At 46.6% G+C, this 26551-nt stretch overlaps 1 protein-coding gene across 3 annotated transcripts in view; it reads right to left on the bottom strand.

The window, feature by feature from the left end:
• Positions 1 to 26551, bottom strand: part of LOC119373404 (E3 ubiquitin-protein ligase HECTD1) — a 338907-nt gene that overhangs the window by 11890 nt on the left and 300466 nt on the right. For all 3 annotated transcript variants that reach the window (XM_049411288.1, XM_037643436.2, XM_049411287.1), the window contains exons 32-41: positions 20284 to 20329; positions 19392 to 19584; positions 18677 to 18759; positions 18217 to 18344; positions 17692 to 17890; positions 7577 to 7711; positions 5898 to 6268; positions 4552 to 4747; positions 3517 to 3689; positions 2337 to 2509 (exon numbers count right to left, since the gene is read on the bottom strand). In XM_049411288.1, coding sequence (XP_049267245.1) covers positions 2337 to 2509; positions 3517 to 3689; positions 4552 to 4747; positions 5898 to 6268; positions 7577 to 7711; positions 17692 to 17890; positions 18217 to 18344; positions 18677 to 18759; positions 19392 to 19584; positions 20284 to 20329 — 1697 coding nt within the window. The remainder of the gene's footprint in view (positions 1 to 2336; positions 2510 to 3516; positions 3690 to 4551; positions 4748 to 5897; positions 6269 to 7576; positions 7712 to 17691; positions 17891 to 18216; positions 18345 to 18676; positions 18760 to 19391; positions 19585 to 20283; positions 20330 to 26551) is intronic.

The raw sequence follows: 26551 nt of genomic DNA on the forward strand, positions 1-26551 counted from the left end.
CAACCTCCGCTGAGTTTGCTGTCACCGCTGTCACTTGCCCGTTTGATAAAGAAGGGGAGACTCTCTGCGCTCGATATGAGGCTTTGCACGCGGACGAGGAGTGCACTCCAATCGGATTCTCCGAGTACGCAAATGTCGAGTGCACAGTGCAGACGTGTTACGCCGACATCGACAGCGAGATAGCTGCGAGATCGACCGATTCGGCCTCTAATGTTGACAGCGATGACGAGCCCTCCCGAGCACCCCCTTTGGCGGATGTCATCGATGCCTTGAGTGTTGTGCGCAGCTTCGTCGAGTGCAACGGCGGCGAGGCTGAGATGCTGCGCCTCATTGACAGGCTGGAAAATATGACTTTCAGTGCTGGGAACTACCGAACGCGTCAGTCACGCATGGAGGAATTTTTCTCCAAGTAGGCTGACTTGCCACAATAAAGGTGTGACTTCCGTACATCACGTTTTCTGGCTGATTTCTTTGATTTCGCGTTGTTTCGGATAATTGGGAATCCCGCTTAATTGGGATATTTTTCTCGGTCCCGAGGCCTTCGAATTAACGAGGTTTTACTGTATCTGGTTTTAAAAGCAAGTGCTCATCAGCTCTTCAGTCAGTGATACACCCACAGAAAACAGCAGTAGTCATTCCTTATGTGCACAAGGCGGCACATAATCTTAAGAAAGTGGTCAGAAGGGCAGGCGTTAGATTGTTGTTTTCTGCCAGAAATAAGCTTGGTAGCCTGTGTCAGCAAGTAAATCGAGAGATCAAGGTGAAAGGATGTAGCAAGAAGCATCGCCAGAAGTATGTTGAATGTTGTGATAGTGTGTATAAGATACCTCTTTCTTGAGGGCGTTACTATGTTGGTCATACAGGGCGGTGTGCTAATGACCGCATGCGTGAGCATGCGAACGTCTGCAAACAAGCCAGAGATAGTCAACTGTACTGAATGCGGTTGCCAGCCATCTTTTAAAGATTCGACATTCCTGTCAAAGTATCATGACAAACGGGCGTGTGTCATTTCTGAAGCGTATCATACAGTAAAAGCTCGCTAATTCGACACCCGTTAATTCGGACAATTCGGAAGGCTCTATTGGTCCCGGCCAAAGTGCATGGGACCAAACCTTCGTTGATTCGTCAGAATTGGGCTCCGCACTGCTTAATTCGGACAAATGCTGACGGCTGCCGCTACACAAAAGTATGGTAAAGCAGCGCTGGCACCACTGGAGTGAAATCGAAACCCGAGTGACATCGCCATCGTCATCAACTAGTGGGGGCGATCGCAGCGTCACCGAACGTCGGCGTCTTCATTCTTCGCTCCACTGCGCCTCCGACGCCATTTTCCCTTGTGTTGTGTCGGCACCATCTCTTCTTGCGGAGTCCTCTTTTTTTTCGTTGTGACCGTGTTTGTATGTGAGGCCTGAGCATGCGGCAGTAGCTGACGATGGCATCGACGAGGTGTCAGCCGAGTCCACCGACGATGACTGCCCGACCTTCGATGCTGTCCTTCCCACTGATATGACCCTTCAGGACTACATCGCGATTGACGATTGTGTTGCCACGACTGGTCTCCTGCCCGATCAAGAAATTATTAATGATGTCGCGACCTCATCGCACCTCACGGGAAGTCTTGGAGGCTCTTTTGATATTAGAGGACGTTTGCCTGAGCACTTCCAACAGTTTGCGTGCTGTTGGCCATTCGGAAGAGTTAAGAAAAATTGTCAGATGGAATCTGCGCGAAAACGCAGACGACCATTACAAAATATTTCAGCAAATAAAGGTATGCTTCTCCAGCTTGATTTTAATGTTGTTTTTCCTGTTCATTCGTTAATTTGGCATTCGGTTAATTCGGACATTTTTTTCCGGCCCCGTAAAATCCGAATTAACAAGCTTTTACTGTATCTATAACGAAGGAGAGGCATGTGTCAGCCACCCCTCGATCTCCACACTTCCGAAAGAGTTGGCTTTTCTGTCCGATTGAGGATTTTTTGGCCTCTGCGCAGGCTAATCATCTTTTTCTTTGTTCTTTTTTTTTTTTTTGCTTTTCTGTTTCCTTCAGATTGTGGCGGAATATATACAGGCGGACTGGAAAAATAAAACACATTTGGTTGTTAGCACCGTGGTTTGTGTCCTTTCTGCGTCCCTTCTTTAAGCACTGTTTTCTAGTTAATCTAGTGAGAAAATCGCAAAACGCTGTGGTAGGGTCTCCGAACGGCCTTCGATCTCGGATGCTTTGGTTCTGGCGATCCTTGACCCGCATAACCTCGCAGAGCTCTGCCCCACTACCAAAACAGCAGAGGGCCACACAGGGAAATGGAAAAGGTAGATTCCACGTTGACAGCGCTCACCTCGAAAGGCTTCCATCTGCCGGCGGATGCCCGTGTGCAGGCAGAAATCGGCGAGAAGCTCGGTGTACTCCTCGATATTGTCGAGGGTCACCTCATCCTGCTCGCCTCCTGGCTTCAGATCGACGGCGTCAAAGCCATACACCTTGGACGACGGGCAGAACTGGAAGGTCAGCCTGGAAACCAAGGAGGCAAAGGTTGTGCTCAGACGACACTCCCAATCAATGAATGCCTCTGGTTTTACGTGCCCAAAAGCCAATGCACAATGACTGAACCCACTTAGTGCATTTTCTTGTGTATAACCAGCACAACAGCAAGAACAAAAATTTTGAAGCTAAAGTGAAAAAAAAAAAACGCAAATTCTGGTCTGCAAAGGTGGTTTCACAATAGTGCTTCATGGCAATATGCGGAGATCATTTTTAGAAAATTTTCAGCAAATCGTTTTGAGGGTGCGAGTTACGAGAGAAAATATGGTGTAATGATATTTGAGTACCATGAAAATAAATGAAAGGGGACATGAAAAGTTATGTTACCACATCCAACAACTTTGGCTATCATGTGTAACGGATATAATGATGGTATTGGCACGCATTAAAAGTGATGAATGAAAGGGCCTCCACTTGAAATTTAGACTAGTAGGATACCGAGTAGGCTTTATGAATTCTTTCCATTTGGTGTTTGAATTTTACCCACACATGCCATTTTTCTTCTAATACTTTCCGTTTTATCGTATCAGCAGAATTATGTTTTGTTTATGGAGCAACCCCGTTGAATGGACTATGACTGGTTGCTGGATCCCAGACTCCAGTTACCAGCGTAAAATTTAAAACCAGGGGTGCAATCGCAGAACGATGCTATTTCCGATTCCAATGCCATATTCTATGCTATTCTTATCATCCACCACTCGCGGCTGGCTGATCGCGCTGATAACGCGGACGGACCGTCGTTCTGACCAATGGCCAAGCGAGAAAAGCAAGGAAAGCATTGGAATAAAAAATAGAATCGTTCCTCGATAGCACCCCTGCTCCTCTTAATTTTTTTACCCTCACCACGGATCAAAATCGCCAGCCGAAAGACACTGCAGCACACAGATTGTGAGGAAGTTCGCGGGAACCACATACCCGCAAAACGTGGCAAGGAACAATCCCGCCTGTATTCGCGAGAAAATGGGAAAGGTGCTCACCCGAGGTCCTCTACGCGTGTCGGCATGCCCGTGCCGTCGTGTGTGGGGAAGGCCAGGTTGTGCAGCTGCCGGGCCTTGTCGTCCGGGCTCAGAGAGTTGTCCCCGAGGATGTGCTGCTTCTGCGCCGACAGTTCACGCAACTGCTGCAGGAAACGCGCCTGGTGCGGGTTCACCTGAACAGTGAGAGAGAAGTGAGCCTCATTAGGGCACAGACCGTTGGGCTAGTTGGCATTGCATTATAACAAAGTCAAATTGACACAAATGAAGACGGGCATTGCATTATAACAAAGTCAAATTGACACAAACGAAGACGGGCACAGAAAGGCATCTGCCTTGTATTTTTGTAGCGCTCAAGCCTTGAATTTTTGTAGTGTTTTGTAGATTGGGCTAGTCGGTTCAACATGAGTAAGAATACAGTGCTTTGTTCGCGCCCACTCTTTCTTTTGCTCATTAATCAGTCTTGTCTATTTGTGTTAGTCTTCATTTATCAGAATTTTCACCTACATTACATAATGCGAGACATCGAACAGCTCATCATCAGCAACATTCGCAGCGTTTGTTGCATGCAGCTAAGCAAATGCAAGCTCACTGTCGAGCGACAAACAGCACTCGAGGCGCATGGCCCCAATTGCCGAGCTAACGAGCATGCCAGAAACGACTTGCTGGCCTTCTCGTCAGCTTGGGCAGTAGAGCACCAGCGCTGTAAGATTCCAATCACCAAATCACAATAAGTTGTTTCAGCAGCATAGCCTTCTGACTGAGAAACTTTTCTTTCCGTAAAAACTTCCTTCGCGTTCTCACGCTCAGCTGGATGACAACTTTGTTGCCCTTCATGAATAGTGCACACCTTGCATGAATCTCCTCGGAACTTATTTCTCATGCGAGTACTCCACCTCTATAGAGCACGATTAGCCAAATTTGACACTTCTTTCATTACATCAAAGTTCAAATGTATAAACAAAGGCACTTGTGTATCATACACTACAATTACAACTAGGTTTCGGCTGCACTGGATGGAGTGTGAAGAGGACTTGCCTCCATGAAGTCGTCGTGCGTGAGGATTCCGTTAAACCAAGCATGCTGCTGCTGCTGCTGCTGTTGTTGCTGCTGTTGTTGCTGCTGCTGTTGAGATGGCCTCCGCGCAGGTGCCACTGACTCGGCCATGCAGCCACCTCCTCCACCCAGTTCGTCTCTGGTCATCAGCGAGTTCATCTGGTTGATGGATTGCTCCCTACACAACGGAGAGAAGAGCACAGAAGACATACCACAATTACATTACAGGCTTACTTCAAACCATAATGTGCGGGCACCACGTAAAAACGAACTGAGCAAAATGCGTTTATAGGGACACTAAAGGAAGAAAATGATTTCACTAGCACTGGTACATTGCCCTTCCGCAATACCAAAAGCATTAGCCAAGGTGTGAGAAGCTGCTTCGCAAACCAGAAAATGCACAAAAAGAAAATGCAGCTGGAGACGCCCACCAAGAAGTTCCCTCAGGAGTTTGCCGCGATGGTAGGTTTTTAAGCCGTTCATGAACTACAGCCTACACAAATCTGTGTTTGCAAGAATGAATTTATGAATGAATTATATTAGATGCTAGGGGAGGTAGAGGCTTAATGTGGCCAGCTTTGGCAAATTTTATCAAGCAAACATGGTCAAAACATGCAGAAGGACCTAGGAGTTCATGACGTCACCCTGACCAAATAATAATAATATCTGGGGTTTAACGTCCCAAAACCACGATATGATTATGAGAGACGCCGTAGTGGAGGGCTCCAGAAATTTCGACCACCTGGGGTTCTTTAACGTGCACCTAAATCTAAGTACACGGGCCTCAAACATTTTTGTCTCCATCAAAAATGCAGCCGCCGCGGCTGGGATTCGATCCCGTGACCTTCGGGTCAGCGGTCGAGCGCCATAACCACTAGACCACCGTGGCGGGGTGCACCCTGACCAAAGGGCTGCTACAGTCTCAGAGCAAAATTCAAGAATGGAACCTTGACATTCATTTTCTCTTCTAGTAACTTTTAACCTTATCACAAAATTAATTATGATAGAGTTTGCAATGAGTCATTCCAGATTCTAAAATGATTTAAAGGTACCCTTCAGTGCCCCTTCAACTGTAAAGCTACCCACAAAGAACATGTGCGTTTCATTTCAAAATCATATGATTACGTGGCATACCATAGCATGTGACTCCATTTTAATATTGACCAACCAGGTTCTTTAATGTGCGCCTAAATTTAGGTGCACATGTGTCTTTTCACCCCACCGGTATACCAGTCACGCAAAAACGATCTGCCACTGCTTTTCATTAACCCGAACCTCGAATAAGTAATGGCATCATCATCATCATCATCATCAGTGCAACTGCTCACCTAGCAGTGGCCGTCTGGCGGCCTGGAGCCACGGATGCACTCGCGATGTGGCCGGCACTGGGCAGGCCACCGTGGTGCGACGGGAATCCCGTGGCCGACTGGGACAGGGGCGAGCTGGAGGGCCCCTGGCAGAGCAGGCGCAGGAAAGGGCGCGACAGGGGCAGGTCCACCAGGCGGCCGTCCTGCAGGGCCTTGGCCAGAAAGATGCCCAGGAAGTGGAAGGAGGCGCACACGCGGCCCGTGCAGGAACTGCCCTGGGGCAGGGGCGCCGGGAACAGGCCATACGCCGTGTGGATGTAGTAGCCCGGCGGCTTGGAGCTCTCGCCGCCCAGCTCGGTGGTGGTGCGGGAGTCCGAGGATGCCGCCACGGGCTGAAGGGAAGAAGCACAAGAGGAAACGGAGAAAGCACTCGGTAAGCAACTCAAAGTCGGGATTGTGATTGATTAGTCGGGATTGTGATTGATTGGACCAAAACCTGTGTTGACGTTATAACGCCCGATAACATATACTACAGCGGGCTACAACCTAATCAAAAAAATTGCGCTCCACCCACAGAACTGCCACTGTTATTACCTAAAAAATTACATTTGGCGGAGCAGCGATGTCAGAATCCTTGAAGAAATTTAGCAGGACGTTCAAGTTTACGACCTAAAACCAGCGACACAAACGTGTGCCTGTATGGGAAGGTAAACGATCTGAAACACACGAGAAGTGCCCGACGTCACGAAAATGAGTAAGTGCTGTTGGATGGAGCATTTATGCAAATTCTCTGAGGGAAGGATAGCAATGGCTGTGGGAGGAGCTGACATTTCTTCTGAGGTTGTAACCCACTACAGTAAAAGCTCGCTAATTCAAACTCTGTTAATCCAAACTTACAGTTAATCTGAACTGACGCCCTTGGTCCCGGCACAGCCCTATGTATTTATTTCTATGAGAGAAAACTCCTGATAATTTGAATGCGTCGGCATCCACAACGGTTAATTTGAACTGGGAGCCCCTGGTTTTCATCGCTTCTCGCAGAAGTCAGCTAACAGTGAAAACCAAACCAAACCAAACCAAATCTACTAGAGATGCAAAACAGCGAAACAGCAGGATTTCTCAGCAGATGAGAATTCGGATGTTGCGCTGGGGCTCTACAGCAAGCTGCAAACAATGCTCATCAGGTTGCGACAGAACAAACGCAAGCGAATTCAAATTACTGATTACTTTTAATTTTGATTGCGTTAACTCTGCCATGAAAATAAACATTCTGGAGCATAAATAGCGTCATATATTTCGACATTAAGGCTCACTGCTCACATGAATGCATGTCGGAGCTTGCTTCTGGCGTATCAATGACTGATAAATTAATTTTTTTAGTTGTTAGGGCTCCATGAACTTAATTTATGAAATCGCCCGCCACAAACGCGTAGTAGCACCGCAATAACGAGTCCAGAGGTGGCTTCCTTGCGTTTCGCCTGCACAGTGTGGCACGATGTCCGTTCATCCTAGCGCCCGTCTGCTAACTCGAGCTCTGCTTAATTTGAACAATTTTTTAGTCCCCTTCGAGTTTGAATTAACAAGCTTTTACTGTATAGGCAGCATTTACTACCGTTTAGCAATCGTTTAGCCATAATTTTCACACACTTAATTTTCTGGACAACCCCTGCCCCATCATTTTTTAATTTTGTGTGACGCACCTTTTTGTCGTTGGTCGTGGGTATGTCTTCGCAGAGCCACATGCCCAGGTCCCGTCGTTGGAGCTCTTCGGCCACCAGGGCGTAGAACTCCAGGGTGGGGCCCAAGCCTGTGCCTTCTTCGTTCTGAAACTCAACCTGCAGAAAGACACATTTGTTGGTTGTGTAGCTGCAATAGCACTGAGCTGTAGCACTCCTAACGAGACTTGAGACTGAAGTTCAGGACACAAATGGAGCCTAACAGTAATGAAAAATCAAGTAGGGAATGTCGAAACGTCGGCTCCCACTGAATTCCCTGAACAATAATTTTTCATCACTTTGGGCTGTAGCACCATGATGCTACAGCACAGAAAAGCAACCAAATACTTCTGACCATGCAGTAACAGTAATCCATCGCCTTCTGCTGCACATAACTTCGTAATTTTTCTATTCACATTGACGGATAGAAACATGTACCGTGCAGCCAGCGCATCTTATTATGGCAATGTGCAGCTGAAGCAATGTAATTACTGTACAGCACGTGCTGCGAATTCAGCGAGGGGCATATCTTCGTGTAGCTATGGCGTGCACAGTGATTGCTACATGTAAGCAATGTTGAACAACCTCAGCTTCATATTGAGCAAACTGGCTCACTCAGTAAAAAGTTTGGTGAACTTCTGTAAACCGAGCAGTGGAATCAAGATATTAAAATTATATTCTGTCATTTCACAGATGAAAACCATGATACAAATTCAAGACACTGTAGTAGAGGGGTCTGAACTAAGTCTGACCAGCGGAAGTTCGTGCCCGCATGTCTAATCCACAGGCATTTTTGATGGTTTGCATTATTGAAATGCAGCTGCTGTGGCCAGGAACTGCATCCATGTCTTCGTGCTCAGTGGCACAACACCGTAGCTGCCAAGCCACCACGGCTTATTCAAAAGTGTTATCTGTAGGGGTGTGCAAGTATTCGAACTTTCAAATATTTTTCAGATAGTGTCCTATTCGATTCGATTCGCACCGAAATTTTACTATTCGAAGTATCCGAACTTCCAGAAAATAAATATAACGGTTTATAATAACGGAAAATAAATATAAAGATGATAAATCGGCGTGCAGCGTGCTTGGTCTTGCGTTTTGGGGTGCCGACGTGCTAAACTGCTAGCCGCTTCCCCCAGTGCTCCGAGCGGTTGACGCGCGACGAGCTTGCCGGGGGGTCCGCTGCCAATGCGTAAAATGCCCATCCACGGTTCCCAGGAGCCAGCGCGTGATGAGATTCGTTGCTTGCGGCAAAACACATTGCGGCTTCTTCGCTTTTGCATGTTCGCCAGAGCGATGCTCGGATTCATCTTGTACATCAGTGCCATGAGCAGAGTTAGGCCTAGACACGACTCCAAGCAGTAAGCTCTGTCGCGATGTGTGGGGTCGCGGTACCCGATGTTTTGAAGTACAGTATAACCTTGTTACAACGGATCTGTTTACAACAGACATTCGGGTATTACATACCAATTTGCGGCGTTATGCCGACCTCCGTATTAGTTCCATTGATTGAGCTTCGTTTACAACGGATTCTGGTACAACGGACATTCGGATATAATTGACTAAAATTTCAGGCCAGCAAGGTGGTCAGGACTCCGTTAGAGCGGACTTTTCTACCACGGTCATTAACTTCCGACTTCAAACATCGCTTAGCATACTTTCGGGACGGGAGCAGCGCACCGCGGATATCGACGTACCGATTTAAGAACGAAGGCCGCCGATCCTCGGTCTGTCAATGATCAGCTATGCCTAGCTGTAGCGACAAAAAAACGGCGCGCAGCGCGCTTGGTGTTGCGTTTGGGACGCTGACACGTGAAATTGCGAGCCGCTGCCACCACGTCTCCGCGCGGTCGCTGCGCGGCGAGCTTGGCCGGGGGGTCCGCTGCCGATGCGCAAAATGCCCATCCGCGGTTCTGAAGAGCCAGCGGGCAATGCGATTTGTTGCTTGAGACGAAGGACATTACGGCTTCCTCGCTTTCGCATGTCCGCTAGCGCGATGTTCTTGCCCGCAAAGTTCGGATTTGGCTCGTACATCGGCATCGTGACCGGAGTTAGGCCTAACCACGACAACTAGTAGAAAGTTCGGTTGCGATGTGCGTGGCCGCGGTGCCCAATGTTTCAAAGTACGTCATGCTCGATTGCGAGTACAAGGGGTTGTCCCGCGGTGGTCTTCGTCATAAGCTTCGAAGTGCTGATAAGAAGAACCTCGAACAGCGGGTCCAACGAGTCAACGCTATTAGTCGCACGTCTGCGATGTTCGCGACGAGTGCGGCACACTATCGTAATCTGATGATTGAGCTTCCGCTTGCAGCTGCCCAATTAAAGCGTTCCAAATTATCGTCGACCCGTAAACACAGAACGAGTGCGAACGCGTCACTAAGTAGCGCAATTTTCGACAGCCACGACCTCGTGACGCACAAGCAGCAGACGACGATCCCGAAGCGAGCATTAACACGTTTTGGCTGCTTCTGCGGTAATACCGCAGAAGCAGCCAAAACGGGTTTTTCGTACGCTTGTTACTGAATGGAGGAGCCAGCTGAAATGGAGAACTTGAACGCGGAGAAATGCTCTTTACGACGAGCCCAAAATGGTGGCGCCAAGTTGCGCCGTTGCCGAGCTATAATTCTGAAAAACGCTTTTTTTTATATTTCCACAATTTTCGCCAAGTTGGCAGACGCAAAACAAATTTTTTATAGCACTTCTACGTAGTTTTCATTGAAGATATTTTGGAATCAGATAGAAATGGGCTACAGAAACTGAAAATGCGATTTTCCAAAAATCGCATTTTTTTTTTTGGTCCCCCATTAAAAATAAGACCATGTTTGTGACTCGTAATTCTCTCCGGTTATAACAGACCCATTCAGTGTTTACATGAAAGTCTGTTGTAACAGTACTTGGATTTTACATACTCCCTTTACAACAGACCAAAATCCTCTTCACTATGAAGGTCTGTTGTAATGAGGTTATACTGTATGTGATGCTAGATTGCGAGTACGAAGAGTTGTCCCGCGATGGTCTTCATTATGAGGTGCGAAATTCTGATAAACAGAACAGTCGGTCTGAGATGCATGTCTGCGATATTCTCGACAAGCGCGGCACACCATCCTAATCTATGCTTGGGCATCTGCCAAACTAAAGTGCAATTATATTCTAAACGTTCGTCGACCTGTGAACACAGAACAAGTGCAAATGCGTCACTAAGTAGCGCGATTTTCGACAGTCGTAACATCAGGTAACATCGCGACGCGTAAGCAGCAGACGACTGTCCTCTCGAAGCGAGCATCGGACCTTGCCTCGAAGCGAGCATCGGACAGCCGTGACCTTGCGACATGCAAGCAGCAGACGACGATCTCCCAGAGTGAGGATCGGAACAATGGTGAGGCGTGCTGGAGCAACATGGCGGATGCAGCAAATCGAAGGCCTCGAAACGAACTTCAAACATTTGCTTTTTGTACGCTTTTTTCTGAATGGAGGACCTAGCTGAAGTGGGAAATTTGAAGACTGACGAATGCTCTTTCCGACGAGCCCAAAATGGCGGCACCCGGTTGCGCCGTTGCGGAGCTATAATTTTTTTAACGCAGTTTTTTCCGCAATTTCCACAATAATTTTCGCCACCTCGGCAAGCACAACGAATTCTTTACCGCACTTCTATGTAGTTTTCAGTGATGATATTTTGGAATCAGAAAAATGGCTACAGAAACTGAAAATATGATTTTAAAAAGTCGATATTTTTGTTATTTTTCGAGATACGAAAGCAGCATCCCCCTTAGGAATAAATCTGTTGTTTGACCATGTTTGTGACTTGTACAGCTCAGACCACTTATAACGTAACCGCTTACAGTGCAGTACCGGCTATAACGCGTTTTTTTCTGACTCCCGTTTACCCTCCCATAGGACTCCATGTATACGCATACCGCTTATTGTGCAGTCCCCCGAGATGAAAGATCGGTTATAATGCGGCTGCCGGAACGTTCTCAGAGATGCAAGGGAGCGAGCGTGCTTCTCAGTGGAGATGCGCCGGCAGGGGAGAGAGCGGCGACGGCGTTACGAAGGAGGAGTGAACACGGAATGAACGAACAAAGAGCAGGGGGAGAAAAAAAGGGGGGATGGCGGTAGGGGACAGCAGCCCGGCGCGGGTGCATAGTGTGAGGAGGGGGAGCGGTTGTGTGGCCGACGGAGAAGCCTTTGCCCCTTGACATGTGCGCTTTGCCCCGGCCGCATGACATGCGCGCTCCGCCACGTATGGGCGCCCGCGTCCGCATCAAGAGCGCGTTACCGCTATTTGTCTCCGTCGGGAAAATAGCTGCTTCGTCATACAGCGCAGATATCATGCGTGCAACCACGATTCTCCCGCAAGTAACAATGCTTTGAGACGCGATTGAGCTTTCACCTTTGCCACCAACAGGCGGACTTACAAGCTTGAGAGACTTTTTCAGGATAGTTGCTGCGGCTGCTCTCCCGACCGCGAACCGAAACTGCGTTTCACGCGTGATGCCCTCAGTTTAACTCGCGAGTGCGATCTCTTCTACGCCCGATCTCAGTGTTGCCTAGGGCAAGCTCCTCGCGGCGGCATGCCAAGTTGCAACGCACACGCTAGGCCTAATGAGCGCTAGCTGCCGTGTCGGCGGCTAGCGGACTACAGAAGTTGCGGTTTGGTGCCGAGTCAATGAAACATTTTGCAGTTGTTGCATTTAGAAGGGGTGACTTACATCTTTAACGAAAACGCGGGCACATGTGTGAAACACTTGAGTGGTGGTTTGTGGTCGTCATCGTTTTCGACAAGGCGCACGTGCAGTGTGCTACCGCGGTGACTTCCCGTGACGGCGCATTTTTTCCGCGTTCGTTATGTTGGCACCGCAGGTCCGCGGACGCTAACTGTTCAACATTTCCAAATGTAAGCAGACACAAACTTACGTCCCAGTCGCATGCCTCGATAGTCGGAATCGCGCGCCTACCCGTTGGTCATGTTTTGCACACGTGCAACCTTTCAGAAATGTTGTTTTGGTTATAGTGCGGTACCGCTTATAGTGCGGATATTCGCGACTCCGGCGACTTACATTACAGTCGACGTCCGATTTCCCGGATGCCCGAAATTCCGGACATGCCTGATTTCCCGGACTCATCTGTGGCACCGTCAAGTTCCCCGTAGAGTCAATGTATTAAAAAGTCCGAAATTCCGGACGCTTATAGCCTTCGCCATCCGATTTCCCGGACTTTTTACTGTTAAGGGGGGACGTGGCTTTGGAAAACCAACTTTCTTATAACTTAACAGATGTTGATGAAAATTGGTACAAACATTCAGCATGTCTCCCTACTGCTTCCAAAAAAGTTTCAGAGTGATATCTTCAGAACTTTTTATTCAATTAAATTTTTACTTCTTGCATACCTTTGCACTTTGCGCAGTGCCTGGAGAGTTTAAAAAAAGGACTAGAAAGCTAGATGAATATTTGTTGCATAGCTAAATGCACGCTGAGTGTCATGACATTCTTGCTTTATTTTTTTGCGACACAATATTCTTGCATTGCGATTCTTTTTGATACCTTCAAATCGGGCACACTCTTGGGGTGAACGAGTAGTCACTTCGTAAAATTGCAAAGCGTCAAAGTGAGAAAGAAAGAATGTCACGACATGCATTGTAGTCTAAGAAACATGACGAAAGAAACGGAGCCAAAATAGGCCAAACGGTTACGAAGAAAATGGCTGCGCAAACTTGGCAGGCAGGCAAAAAGGCACTTTTGAGAAAACGGCTCTCAAAGTTTAACCTTGCGTCCAGTGATCTGGAATGCACCAGGATCATAGTTTTTGGTGTCCTTAGTGATATGAGGTCTCTTGAGCATTTGGTGCTTGCTTTGGTGCACTTTTGATGCCCTTTTTTCCCGTATGGCATCCTTCTCTACAGCTCTTTGAGTGGAGTGCTTTCCAGGCTTCGGGCCAAGTGATGCACAAAACTCTATAAGCATGGAGAGTGCCAGTATTATACTTGCAGACTGCCTCATTGACAGCTGTTTCGGCGGCAATCAGTGAAGCGTTTAGCTCTTCTGGTAGAATTGACCAAACTACCGAATGAAGGCTCTCGGCCGCATTTTGACTTTTTTTTTTTGTTTTGGCAACAGCCGAGCAACTGAGGGCGGTCAGGTTTTAGTAGACTGGCAGCAATGCAGTGCTGCCAATTTATACGTGTGTGGTGGTGGAGCCCTGCCTTCAGCTTCTGCAGCACGGTACTTGCACCAGCTCAGGGACCCAAGTGGGCAGAATTCATGGCGTGGCTCTTCATCTCTCGAGGTGACATGATAGAACGTTGCCATTATGGCCTTTTGCATGTCATCAATGTCAACGTTGTCACGGATAGCCATACCGTAACCAGTCAGTCTTTTAAGGGGGGACGTGGCACTTAGGGAATGAAAATCAACCAAAAAATCTAGTTTTCGCTGGCCATCTCTTCACGCTCCTGACATTATTGTGCACCTAGTTACCAATTTTCATTGCTGCATACCGTCGTCTTCTAACCACATCTTACTTTAAAAAACCGAAACCATGCATCCTGCCTTTTAAATTGAGGGCAAACAGCAAACAATTTTTCATGCTCTTCCTGTAATGGAGGAGCAATATCTTTTGTTCTGTCTGGGTTATCATTGCGATTTCTTTTTCGCCTCTAAGATAAATAGATGCAATGTGTCGTAAGGCAAATTTTGTTATAGTACTTTCTTAAGAAAATGTTCTAAATCAAGGTTTTGTTTTGAGTATTAATTGGGGTGTTTTTTAAATTGGGTGCAACAGCCCACAACTCTGCTTGGAAATGGCCTAAAGCAATGATTTATACTTTACGACACACTACAAACATTCTCAGTGTATTGTATGGCTTGTACACTGGTGTGCAGGTTGTGGTTAATTAGCTAATTAGGCCTTAAACAAAGAAGTAGATGTTTGTGATATCCTGGAAACTACTTATCATAGGAAAAAACCAATTGCATATTTGAAATCGGCACACAAACATTCTTAAACTCTGCAAGTTCCATCAAAATCAATCAAGAATTTTAAAAAATGTGTTAAAGTGCCATGTCTCCCCTTAAATTAATCAGGTCTTTAGTCAGGCCGGCCCATCCTCCAAGTGGTTGATCTTTTTTGCTTCTTGATACAGGTGTTGGCAGAGCTGTACCCATCCTCTTTTTGACATGATTTATACAGTCTTCTTTAGCCAATGGAATAATCCGTATGTTCGTTCTTCAGAAAGAGTCAGGGAAGTATCACTGTCTCTATCACAAACATTGGATGTGTGTCGGCGGTCACTCTTTCCAGTGAGCTTCTGAATAAAATTAAGGTGGGGGTCGTGGCATTCAGTAGCAACTTTCTTATTCCTTCGTAGGTTTTCATGAAAATTGGCACACTTATTGCAAACATTTCTGGGATGAAATATATGAGCAGTTTATTCAATAACGCGAGTTGGTCAGATATAAATTCAACTCCCTGCTTCACACACGCCACGCTCATTTGCAAACCTCGCCTGTGATGCGTTTCACCATCCACTCGGTCGCGGAAACGGTAACTTACGAGGCTTTCGTTATTTTAGAAGATTCATCAGAGCTAGCTAGCGGCGATACCAAGCACGAATCCAAGCGTGCCTCAATTGCATCACCAGCGCCTTCTTTCATGCCGATGTACTCGGCCGCGGGGTCCGGGAAGTCGCGCACTATATGCTGACTGGCGGCAATCGGCGACAATACGCAGTGCTCAGCCGCGGCGACGAAAAATCGGCGCGCGTAACGTACTTGGTCTCTCATTTTGCGGCGCCGACGCGCGAAATTGCTAGCCGCTGCTCAGAGCGGTCAATGCGCGACGAGCTTGACCGGGAGTCCGCTGCCGATGCGTAAAGTGCCCATCCGAACTTTCGAGTAGCGAGCGGACGATGCGATTTGTTGCTTGCGACGAAGCACAGTGCGGCTTGTCCGCTAGCGCGATGTCCGTGCCCGCAAAGTTCGGATTCGTCTCGTAAACCAGCGCCGTAAGCGGAGTTAGGCCTAGCCACGACTCCGAGCAGTAAGTTCGGTCGCGGTGTGCGTGGCCGCGGTGCCCGATGTTTCAAAGCACGTCATGTTCGATCGCGAGTACAAAGAGTAGTCCCGCGAAGTTCTTCGTCACGGAGGACAAAGCAAGGACGAAGTACTGACAAGCTGAACTACCCGAGACGCGCATCTGCGATGTTCGCGACGAGCGCGGCACGCTACCGTCTATCGTACAATGATGACGGCGCTTCCGCTTGCAGCTGTCAAACTACAGGGTAATCATATTCTAAATTATCTTCGACCCGTGTACACAGAACGAGAGCGAACGCGTCACTAAGTAGCGCGATTTTCGACAGTCGTAACATCAGGTAACATCGCGACGCGTAAGCAGCAGACGACTGTCCTCTCGAAGCGAGCATCGGACCAATGGCGAGGCGTGCTGGAGCAACATGGCGGACGCGGCCAATCGGAGGCCTCGAAACGACCTTCAGAGATTTGCTTTTTGTGCGCTTGTTTTTAAAGGGAGGAGCCAGCTGAGGCGGGGAATTTGAAAAGGAAGAAATGCCCTTTACGACGGGCTCAAAATGGCGGCGCCCGGTTGTACCGTTGCGGAGCAAGAATTTTTTGAAAAGCACTGTTTTTTTGCGATCTCCACAATTTTCGACACCTTAGCCCGCGCAACTAATTTTTTAAAGCACTTCTAGGTGGTTTTCAGTGAAGGTATTTTGGAATTAGATAGAAAAAGGGCTACAGAAACTGAAAATGTGATTTTCAAAAAATCGATTTTTTTGCCATTTTGCGCGATATGAAAGCCCCCCTTAACCGCCGACCCAAAGTCGCCACCGACGCCGCCATTTTGGTTGTTTTCATTTTCATATCCTTGAACCCACCATACTCTCATCGCAGGTGTCGCAGGTGTTACCGCGCCGCGGCTGCCGTAACCTCGAAACCGCACGTGTCAATCCGTTGCCAGCCGTAGCTTAGCCAAGCCAAACCTCACTGTGTTCGTTCACGTGTTGTTTTGTCAGCTGTGCCAGCTCTGCGGTCGTGTCTGCGGTTGATCGTTTGCTGCTGCGCGCTACCTTCAGTGATCACGTTTCCCGACCTTTAGCATCCCACCGAGTTCCTTGCTGTTTCGTGCTGCGCTTTTCGTCGAGCGGATTCGCCGTTTACAGCAATGGCACCGACTGCTCCTTCGTCTTCGTCCGCGCCTTCGAAGCGCACAAAGCCACCTCGTAGGCTCACGACGACGAACTGCCATCCGCGGACGTTGCCTTTGACGATCTGCGCGCTGGCGGCGTGTTGATTCCAGCCGAGATAACCCTTGAGGGCTTCGCCGACGCTGACAAAGACCTCGAGCTATGTGCGGAGTTGACCGATGACGAAATCATTCATCAAGTTACGGAGGATTCCGATGACTCCGACACCGAGAACGAAGAGCCAGCTCCTACACAGCCAACGAGCTCGAAGTTGACGCGAGCAGTGATGACACTGTCATTGGTGTACAGCGGCAACATGACGTTGACTGAAATTGAGGCAGACATAATCGCGGGCAAGCGGACCGTGCAAAAGAAAATAAGCGACTTCTTTGCGCCCATGTGCTGACCTATGAGGTAGTGCCGGCCACGTCGTATTTTTTTTTTATAAACGGCTCTTTTCAAAGTCACCTAAACGATGCATTGGCTGAATTGCTATGGGAATCTTGTATTCCGGCTGTGACTCTCTCCGTCAGCGAAAAATACCTATCAAAAAGGTGCGTTTTCACATGCATTCGTTTTTCCGGACTGCCCGATTTTCCGGATGTTTTCGCGGTCCCTTGAGAGTCCGGGAAATCGGACGTCGACTGTATAAGCGGTCTATGCTGTAATTGTTCCTGTCTCGTAAGAACACACTGAGAGATTCTCTGCAACTTTTTTTGTAATTTCAATTCGAAGTATTAGAAAAATATTTGAGAAATATTCGAAAGTTATTCGAATAATTATTCTTCGAAATCTTTATTATTCGAATTCGCTTCGCACCCGCAATTTTGCTATCCGCACAGCTCTAGTTATCTGCGTTATTCAAAACAATAGAAACTATGGGCCATTGCGAGTGACCTACCTCGAGCACAGTCTTGCGTGGAGCGTGCAGGCGCATCACTTGCATGGCCCAGTCGAGCAGTTTGTCTCCGCGGGGCACCTTCACCCGCTCGTGCTTTAGGCGGCCCACCCGGAACTCGTGGGGGTCCTCTCGACGCGGAGAAGGACCACGGTGGCGCTCCGCGCTGGCATCACGCTGGTTCTGAAGCCACACTATAGACCTGCGCCGAACATCAACAGCCAAGTAGGCAGGGCATTAGGAAGGAGTGTATGAGATTGTACGGATTCATACTTTGTTTAGAATAGAACAATGGTTGCTTCTTGTTTCTGAACACCTGAATGTGCGATGGCAAAGACATTCGCCATCATACATTCAAGCGCTTAGAAAGAAGAAGCAAAACATTGGCAGGGCATTGAATTTGCCCATGCACGTTTTCAGCTCGTACTCGAACTTTATTTAGTAGTCTGTTTCAGGGAACAGTAATCAACCGCTTCAGAGTACTGGTACATGACAAGCCGCACTGAGGTGAACTAACACAAGGCTTACCGTGATGCCCCGAACGCCGTGCAAGAGAAGTACAGCTGGCGTGTCTCAAATGGGAACAGCATGGGACAGTTGTAGGTCAGGTGCTCGCACCAGTCTGGCTGGGCACCAGATGACAGCACCAGGGGATCCTACAAGGTGGCAACAGTCGTGTTTCAGTGCTCACTTATGCATGTTTTTCAGTTTTTCCTTGTATTCATATAGAGGATACTCCAATTCAAAATCAGCACACGAAGAATAGAAACAGGTCAAGAGGATGGTGCTTTGTATCTGTTCATGTAGAGATTTTAGATAAGCGCATACTTTATTCAAAGCGAACTAACCAACCCCACTAATTGCTCCAATTTCCTTGTGTTCATTATTAGACATATGGCAAAGGAGGAGGCTTCATACAAGCCAATGTCAAACAGTGAATGCATCAAAAGTTGGTGAAGAAACAGACGGGCTGCCGTAGACGACGCACCTGTATCTGCTGCACTAGCTTGTTGGTGATCTTCTTGCTGAGGAAATCCTCCATGGTCACTGTGCTCAGGATATCTTCAATGCCTGCTTGCATGGGACAGAAAAGGGGGAGGGAAGTAAGAAACCCTCATGTCACAACAACAGTTTCGGCCAGTGGTCTCTACCATCACATGCAACCACTGCTCGTTTAGCACACTGGGTAGGTCTTTAAAACATCAAATACATCTTGTATTGTTTGGAGCAAGATTTCTTCTAAACTGAGAGAGTTGCAAAACATATCACAATAATCTAGAATGAGAACTGCATGCAGTGAAACAAGAGTAAATCTTATTAACCATCTTGAAGAAAAACTGTAATATCATGAACATATGTGGAATATTGCTCACCACATTTCAACATACCACAGCTTGTACAAATTGCCTTTGAGTATCCATTCTTGTTTTACTGCTTACAGTTTTCTCTCCACATTACTGTGATATGCAGATTTAAACTCTCACAGCTCAGAAAAAAATTCTTTACACAGTTGAACATGGATATATCGAATATGAAGGGGATCACAAAAGAGTTCTATATATAGGTAATTTAATATATAAAACATTTTATACATGGAATATATATTCAAGAGGATTTTACAACTGTTTGATATACACAATAATTCATTATATGTGGGTTCGACTGTACTAGTAAGGCACACGAGTGACCATCTCGTGACTCACCGATGGATCCGTGGTTGGCACGGCTGCGGTGGGTGCTGAGAAGACGGAGCAGCTGGAGCACGTCGTCGACAGTGCAGCCTCCGTCCTCCAAGGCAGAGCCCGTGCCAGGGCAGTAAGCGGAGAGGCCGCTTTCACGCGAACCGCCCTTGCAGCTCGACGCGGGGCGCACCACGGGCACTGGCCGCGGAAGCTCCTGAGAAGCACGCACACATTTGGGCTCCAGTCATATTGAATTGGGCAAGAAAAACGGGTGCATTAGAACTTCAGCACGAGAAGACAAGGCACATGGTCAGACAGCCTGCTTCATTTAGTGCCTCTTCTAACACCATCGCAAGTCGCACTAGGTTGGAACGACACCACTCATAGTGTGTCCTACGTTTTTAGAGTTGCACCTCGTCTATGAGGAGTACCTCAGTATGGAGGGGCTCCTGAATTTTTAACCTAAGCGTGCAACAAGATTCAGTAAGAGCGAACAAAGAAGTCAAGACAAGAGTGGAGTGCTGGCTGAGTTGGAAAAAAATTCACAATAAAGAGTGCAAAAATACAGACGCGTGTTTTGTAACAGTCATTTTATGGCCATTCTATTATCTCGAGACTCCCAATCATTCAGACTTCTAAGCGGTCACCGCCGAGTGCCATTTATCAGCCAGTCACTGTGCCATGGTAACCCACACAAAATGAAAAACAAAAAGGTGGGTTGAGAACACATCCTTGCCTTGGATATTGCCTAAAACCTTACTCAGTGTGTGACCATGGCCGACTTTCTAAATCTGTTTAGCATGTCATACAATGTGTTCATTAGAAATACCACTACAAGACTGCATCATACAAGCATAAAAATACTAGATAGGAATTACCGGTTAAGTAAAAGGAAAACCAAACACTTGCTCACCTCCTTTGATGATGAAGAGTCTTCTTTCGCTGCCTTGTAGACAATTCTAAAAGAAAAAAAAAAGGATGCTTTCTCTGTGGGCACAGTGAAATCACAGTGACAATGTTCACAATTTTTCATCAATGTTAGCTAAGAAATGGGGTACGTAAAACGTAGCTATAGCCAGAGTGTCCTTGATTAGTAATCACAGAAGCTGTCGCAAACAGCACCGACACTGCCAAGGACGACTCGAGGAAAATTTCCAATTAACTTCTCGAGAGAACAGCTTTGGTTTAAGGGGGGAGGAGGCACTTTGACATAAAGCATCTTTTTATTTAAGTTAGGATGATGAAAACTTCAGTGATCATGTATTTACATATGCAAATATCAAATATGAACTCAGTTTTTATGTAGCCCTTACGACTATTTTTTTAATTAATCATTAATTAAAATTTCGTTTGATCACCTTTTTAATAAATTGGCTACTCGGATCCTGCTGAATTAAATGTCATTGCATTCTACAGTTATCAAAGAGTGCAAAAAGCATATTTTATGGTTCTAGCTTTCCTACAACATAAGTTATGAAGCTTCAAAGTTCGCCATTCGACTACCGAGAAAATACATTTTTGTTATTTTCTCTCTGGTAAAAATTTACGCTTTTCTATAGTAACATATGACACTTTGTTGCACTCACTAAACATCCAGCTTTTCAGAAATACAAAAATGATCAAAACAGAGTGTACCAAAGCTGAGAAACGCTCGGCAGAAGAATGAAAGGTGGCCAAAAAATTGAAACTGAGAAAAAAGCAAAAAACAAAACTCGGTATCTTCAAAGAGCGCTACACAAGTAAAAATGCTTTACTTTGCAAATAAATGCCTTATAAGACACCAGGAGAGTAGTTTATCACATTTTCCAATCGAAACGGCCCCATTGCATGTCCTTTCAAGCAGTTTGTTGATTGCGGAGAAGTCGACGATCCCGTAGTTAGCCGCCGTCGGGTCAGAGCCCTCGCACGCTGTTGCGAGCGTCCGCAGCTTGCGCTCGCTAGCGGAAGTTGCCGATAAGCTGGAGATCTTATCTTCAGCCTTTTTCTGCTGTTGTGCACGATCGGCACTAGTCAAGAACGTCGTGTCGATCCTTCTACCACGCTGCCTATCACTGACGTCGTCGAGGCGGCCGCCGACACAGGTGAAGTCGGCATTTCGACCGATGAATCGCGTTCCGCCGCCACGCCGTCTTTCGCTGGATGCGCTTCTGATGCACCCGAGCCGTGATCTCGCTTTTTTTTTTTTTTTCATTTATGAGCGCTGCGCAACTTTCGATTCGGCTTCGCCACGATCAAAGTTCCAAAACGCGGCCGAGAGCGTAGGCCTAATTCACTCCCGGCGGCTGCGGCGCACTTCGTCTAGCTCGCATGGCGCCGTGCCAGGAAGCCGCCGCAACGTGCAGTCTTTGTTGAGGATGATCAAAAACGTCTGCTCCAATTTCTTGCCAGCTTGCGCGGGTTAGAACTTTACGGACGTAAATCGATGAGAACAACACAGTATACTACGGCGACATCAACTTGCCGCTTTGCGTGCGCTGCAGCAGACAGCGCGGGAGGCCCGACGAATCGGAAGGCGTTATTTGGTCACGTGGGCTCACTGTGCCAATAGGCTCACGCGGAGGGACCTTTTTTTGGCGCGGATTTTCTACGTGAATTCTGAGTGGACGGAAACAAGGGCGGCGGAATATTCAAGAAAAAGCGCGGCTCTTTCGAATGCGACCAAGATGGCTGCCGTAGGGAACGTAGAACGGCAACAGCGCGGCGCTGAATAAGCCCGTTTTTTACGCGTTCATCGCTAAAAATTTAGCTCGCTGATGGCACATAAAATGCTGTCACGACTAAAATACTGATCTAAGACGCATGAAAATTGGCGAGGTTATGCATCAGTAGCGGCAGAATCCAAATAAAACATTTTCAAAAATTCGATTTTTTTTCTGATTTTCGGTCTCAAAGACCCGTGTCCCCCCTTAAGGGGAGACACTGGTCTCGAAACGAAAAGTTTTATTATTGGAGATATTGTAATGAAATTGGGTGTGTATATGTATTTCTTCCTCCTGTTTTCAAAAATATAATTAGTTTTCATGTACTTCAATTAGTTATCAAATTGTGAGAGCATAAGTGAAATCTAATTAGGTAATTTCTTACGGGTCATTAAGACACTTTCCCTCAGTATTTTTAGGTTCTGTTTAAGATGCAGCTGTAGCCAAAGACCTGCCATGTGGAGCTATGCTATTTATATTGTCACTGAGATATATCATCATATAAGAACTTTCAATTGTATTGACATTGTGTAATCTTTAGAGCTGTGCGAATAGCAAAATTTTGGGTGCGAAGCGAATTCGAATAATAAAGATTGAGTGCGAATCGAATCGAATAATTTCGAATAATTTTCGAATATTTCTCAAACATTTTTCGAATAATTCGAAGTGAAATTACAGAAAAAGTTGCAGAGAATCTCTAAGTATGTTCTTGTGAGATAACAACATGAAAGTGTTCCTTTTCGCTAGGTTGATGAAGCGCTGGTGGGGTCGTATTTCATAGTTGTCTTTCTTATCAAGAGTGAGGCAATGTAGAGGCCGAATTGTATTTATGGGGTCATTCCACGCCAAACGTCCCAGACATTGCGCTCGACCCTCTCCAACTGTATTGTAAAAAATTGTGGACGTTCATATCAGTGCACTATTTGCCCTCGGAAAGTATTTTTTGGAAAAAAAATTTTTCTTGTCTGTTACAGTGATTTGAATTTTGCCGTAGTTGGTGAAACATAGGTTGCGAAAAAATACTCTAAAAAATACAATACTTTACGGAACGCCTAAAATATCTGCTGTTTACTTGAAAAGGAATGGTACTATCTTATTATCGCCCATTGACGACCACTACTTTGTCTCACGATGTGCTTTGTGGTGAAGCGATGCTGCAATTCTGCGCCCATTTTGATTATTTTTTAAAAATTCTACGACTATTACAGACAAAATAGGACTATATCACATGGCTCGATAGTTGGCAGTAAGCGTGTAAAAAAAGTATTGAAGTCGATGACCGAGTAGTTTCGAAGTGGAAGGGGCGCAAACATTGAAAAATGTGTGAAATGCTCCACATTCAGGCACCTGTAGAGTGGTGATGCAGTCCGAGTAAAAATGCACGCTTGGTCTCGTTGGGAAGAGTAAACAAAGGAGATTTATTTGTGGAAGTTTCATCGGAGTGTTTTTTGTTTTTGGCGAGAAACAAAAATTTATGTTGAGCGTTCGCGGCGTGCCTGGGCGCGGGCCCGTAAGTCCGCTTCACTGCGCCGCCACTGTTCCTTGGGGCAACAGAAGTATGCAGCGCCCACGCGGGTGGCACAATCGTGTGCTGCTGCGAGTTTTCACGTTGCTGAAAACTTGCAAACAGTGTATATGACTGGCAGAATGTTTCGGAAGGGCACTAAAGGCTGCCGGTTAGTAGTCGGAGCAGAGCACAATTTCATTACCACGTCACTGCATGCACATGTACGACAGGCGCAGAGCTTGGGTTGTGTTTTCGATCTCTGCGGAGGTTGCAGTTCTTACTTCCGTTGCCGACGTATGGTCTTCGCCACTTGAAATGCCTGTGTCGCTGAGTAGGTGGTGAGCCCGGCATTAAGAGTGGTCAGTGATGATGGCACGAAAAGGTGAAACGTGCGCGTACCTTTGACTGAGATTGTAGACTCAAACATTGCTGAGAGCTCAACTTAGACGCTGCATGCAATGCTTTCATCTTAGTAATCGCCTTGCGATTACTAAGCGAAGGCGATAGACATTTAAAAGGACAAAGCCGCCTTAAAGGCGGCTTCGTCCTTTTGTATATTTATCGCTTTCGGTTTCCGTTGTACAGGCTCTCCGTCTAAAGTATGACACGATAGCAGTATCACGGCCGCTGGATAAAAAGCGCTCCAGCGGCCGTGGCAGTATACTCACCATTCGCAATGTTTATCTTACGCGCTGCCAAGGGATGCGGCCGAAAGACGAACCTTCGAGTGCCGCGTGCTCGCTCGGCGACGCGATCACCGGAGCAAAGTTCACCTCTGTCGAAGATCCGAGCGTAAGAATACGTAGCACCATTCGGCTCCGGGGCACGAATGGCGCGAGTCACGTTCAAGCTAGCTGCCCATAAAAAGGAATTATAAGTGTATTCCTGGTGCCTGTTAGCCAGTTTTATTATATAATAATATATTTTAAATGAACCATCACTCGTTTTTCCTGACACTTCGTCGGCGGCACTGCGGAAAGCCGAAGAATGCGTGTCGAAATGTGAAAACTCACAGCAGCACACGATTGTGCCACCCGCGTGGCCGCTGCATACTTCCGTTGCCCCAAGGAATAGTGGCGGCGCAGTGAAGCGGACTTATGGGCCCGCGCCCAGGCACGCCGCGAACGCTCAACATAAATTTTTGTTTCTCGCCAAAAACAAAAAAACACTCCGATGAAACTTTCACAAATAAATCTCCTTTGTTTACTCTTCCCAACGAGACCAAGCGTGCATTTTTACGTGGACTGCATCACAACTCTACATGTGCCTAAACGTGGAGCATTTCACACATTTTTCAATGTTTGCGCCCCTTCCACTTCGAAACTACTTGGTCATCGACTTCAATACTTTTTTGACACGCTTACTGCCAACTATCCTGCCATGTGATATAGTCCTGTTTTGTCTGTAATATTCGTAGAATTTTTAAAAAATAATCAAAATGGGCGCAGAATTGCAGCATTGCTTCACCACAAAGCACATCGTGAGACAAAGTAGAGGTCGTCAATGGGTGATAATAAGATAGTGCCATTCTTTTTCAAGTAAACAGCAGATATTTAAGGCGTTCCGTAAAGTATTGTATTTTTTAGAATATTTTTTCGCAACCTATGTTTCACCCACTACGGCAAAATTCAAATCACTGTAACAGACAAGAAAAATTTTTTTTCCACAAAATACTTTCCGAGGGCAAATAGTGCACTGATATGAACGTCCACAATTTTTTACAATACAATTGGAGAGGGTCGAGCGCAATGTCAGGGACGTTTGGCGTGGAATGACCCTATGTACATGATTTGGTGCAACCAAAGTGTTGCCGACAACACTTTACACGTGATAGGCAGAGATGCCATTTCCTCAGCCTCTCCTCCTCTTTCAACTGCTGTGGAAGGCCAACTGATGTGGCGGACAAGGGTGTGCTCCCTTCAAGTTCGGAGTTCCAAATCTGCCAAGTAGACGTCGATATATAAGAACATCTGAAATTTTGGATGCTAAAAAGCTTCGGCGTCCGATTTTTCGAGCTTCCTGCCCAAATTTCAGGTCCAAAACAGCATTAACTGAGCCCCCAACTCTGCCACATCTTTCATCTCCATGTTGGAACAAGCGTTTTCTTGAGTTAATACATTTGCGACCGTAGCGGAGCTTGAAAGGCAGCTTTGCCGCAATACGGGGGTGTGATGAGGTGAAGCATATTGAAAATCTAGGGACCACTTTCAAACGGACGTTCACTGTGTCTTAGCAAAGTTTGACCGTAACAGAGCTTAAAATGCAGCTTTTCCGCAATACCGGGGTGTGATGGAGTGAAGCATATTGAAAATCAAGGAACCACTTCCAATCGGACGTTGACTCTCTCTTGGCTAAGTTCGACCGTTACGGAGCTTGAAAGGCAGCTTTGCCGCAATACGGGGGTGTGATGAGGTGAAGCATATTGAAAATCTAGGGACCATTTCCAACCGGACTTTGTCTCTTGGCTAAGTTCGACCGTAACGGAGCTTGAAAGGCAGCTTTGCCGCAATACGGGAGTGTAATGAGGTGAAGCATATTGAAAATCTGAAGGGGTCACTTTCAACCGGACGTTGACTGCATTTGTCTTTTGGGAAGTTCGAATAGTTCGAATAGTAAAATTTCAGTGCGAATCGAATCGAATAACAAACACTATTCGAAAAATATTCGAAATTTCGAATATTCGCACACCCCTAGTAATCTTGAAATGCAATTAGCTCACATTATTGTTCACAAAATTTCATATGTTCATCTTAGCCACAAAAAAATAGCATAGCTCCACAGTCCTATTTCTTACGAATTCAACGGTATAAAATTTATCAAAATTACCTTACAAAAACATAATGAAAAGATCCGTAAGGCTGGTCAAGTTGGCAAAAAATGTGAAGCTGAGAAAATCGCGTTTGAAGATTGACACGCACTGTATAAATTTCTAAAAGGAACCTTTAACCATAAATTTTATTCACATGTTCCCCATC

The sequence above is a fragment of the Rhipicephalus sanguineus genome, chromosome 11 (genome assembly GCF_013339695.2).
Source record: "Rhipicephalus sanguineus isolate Rsan-2018 chromosome 11, BIME_Rsan_1.4, whole genome shotgun sequence".
Lineage (NCBI taxonomy): Eukaryota > Metazoa > Arthropoda > Arachnida > Ixodida > Ixodidae > Rhipicephalus > Rhipicephalus sanguineus.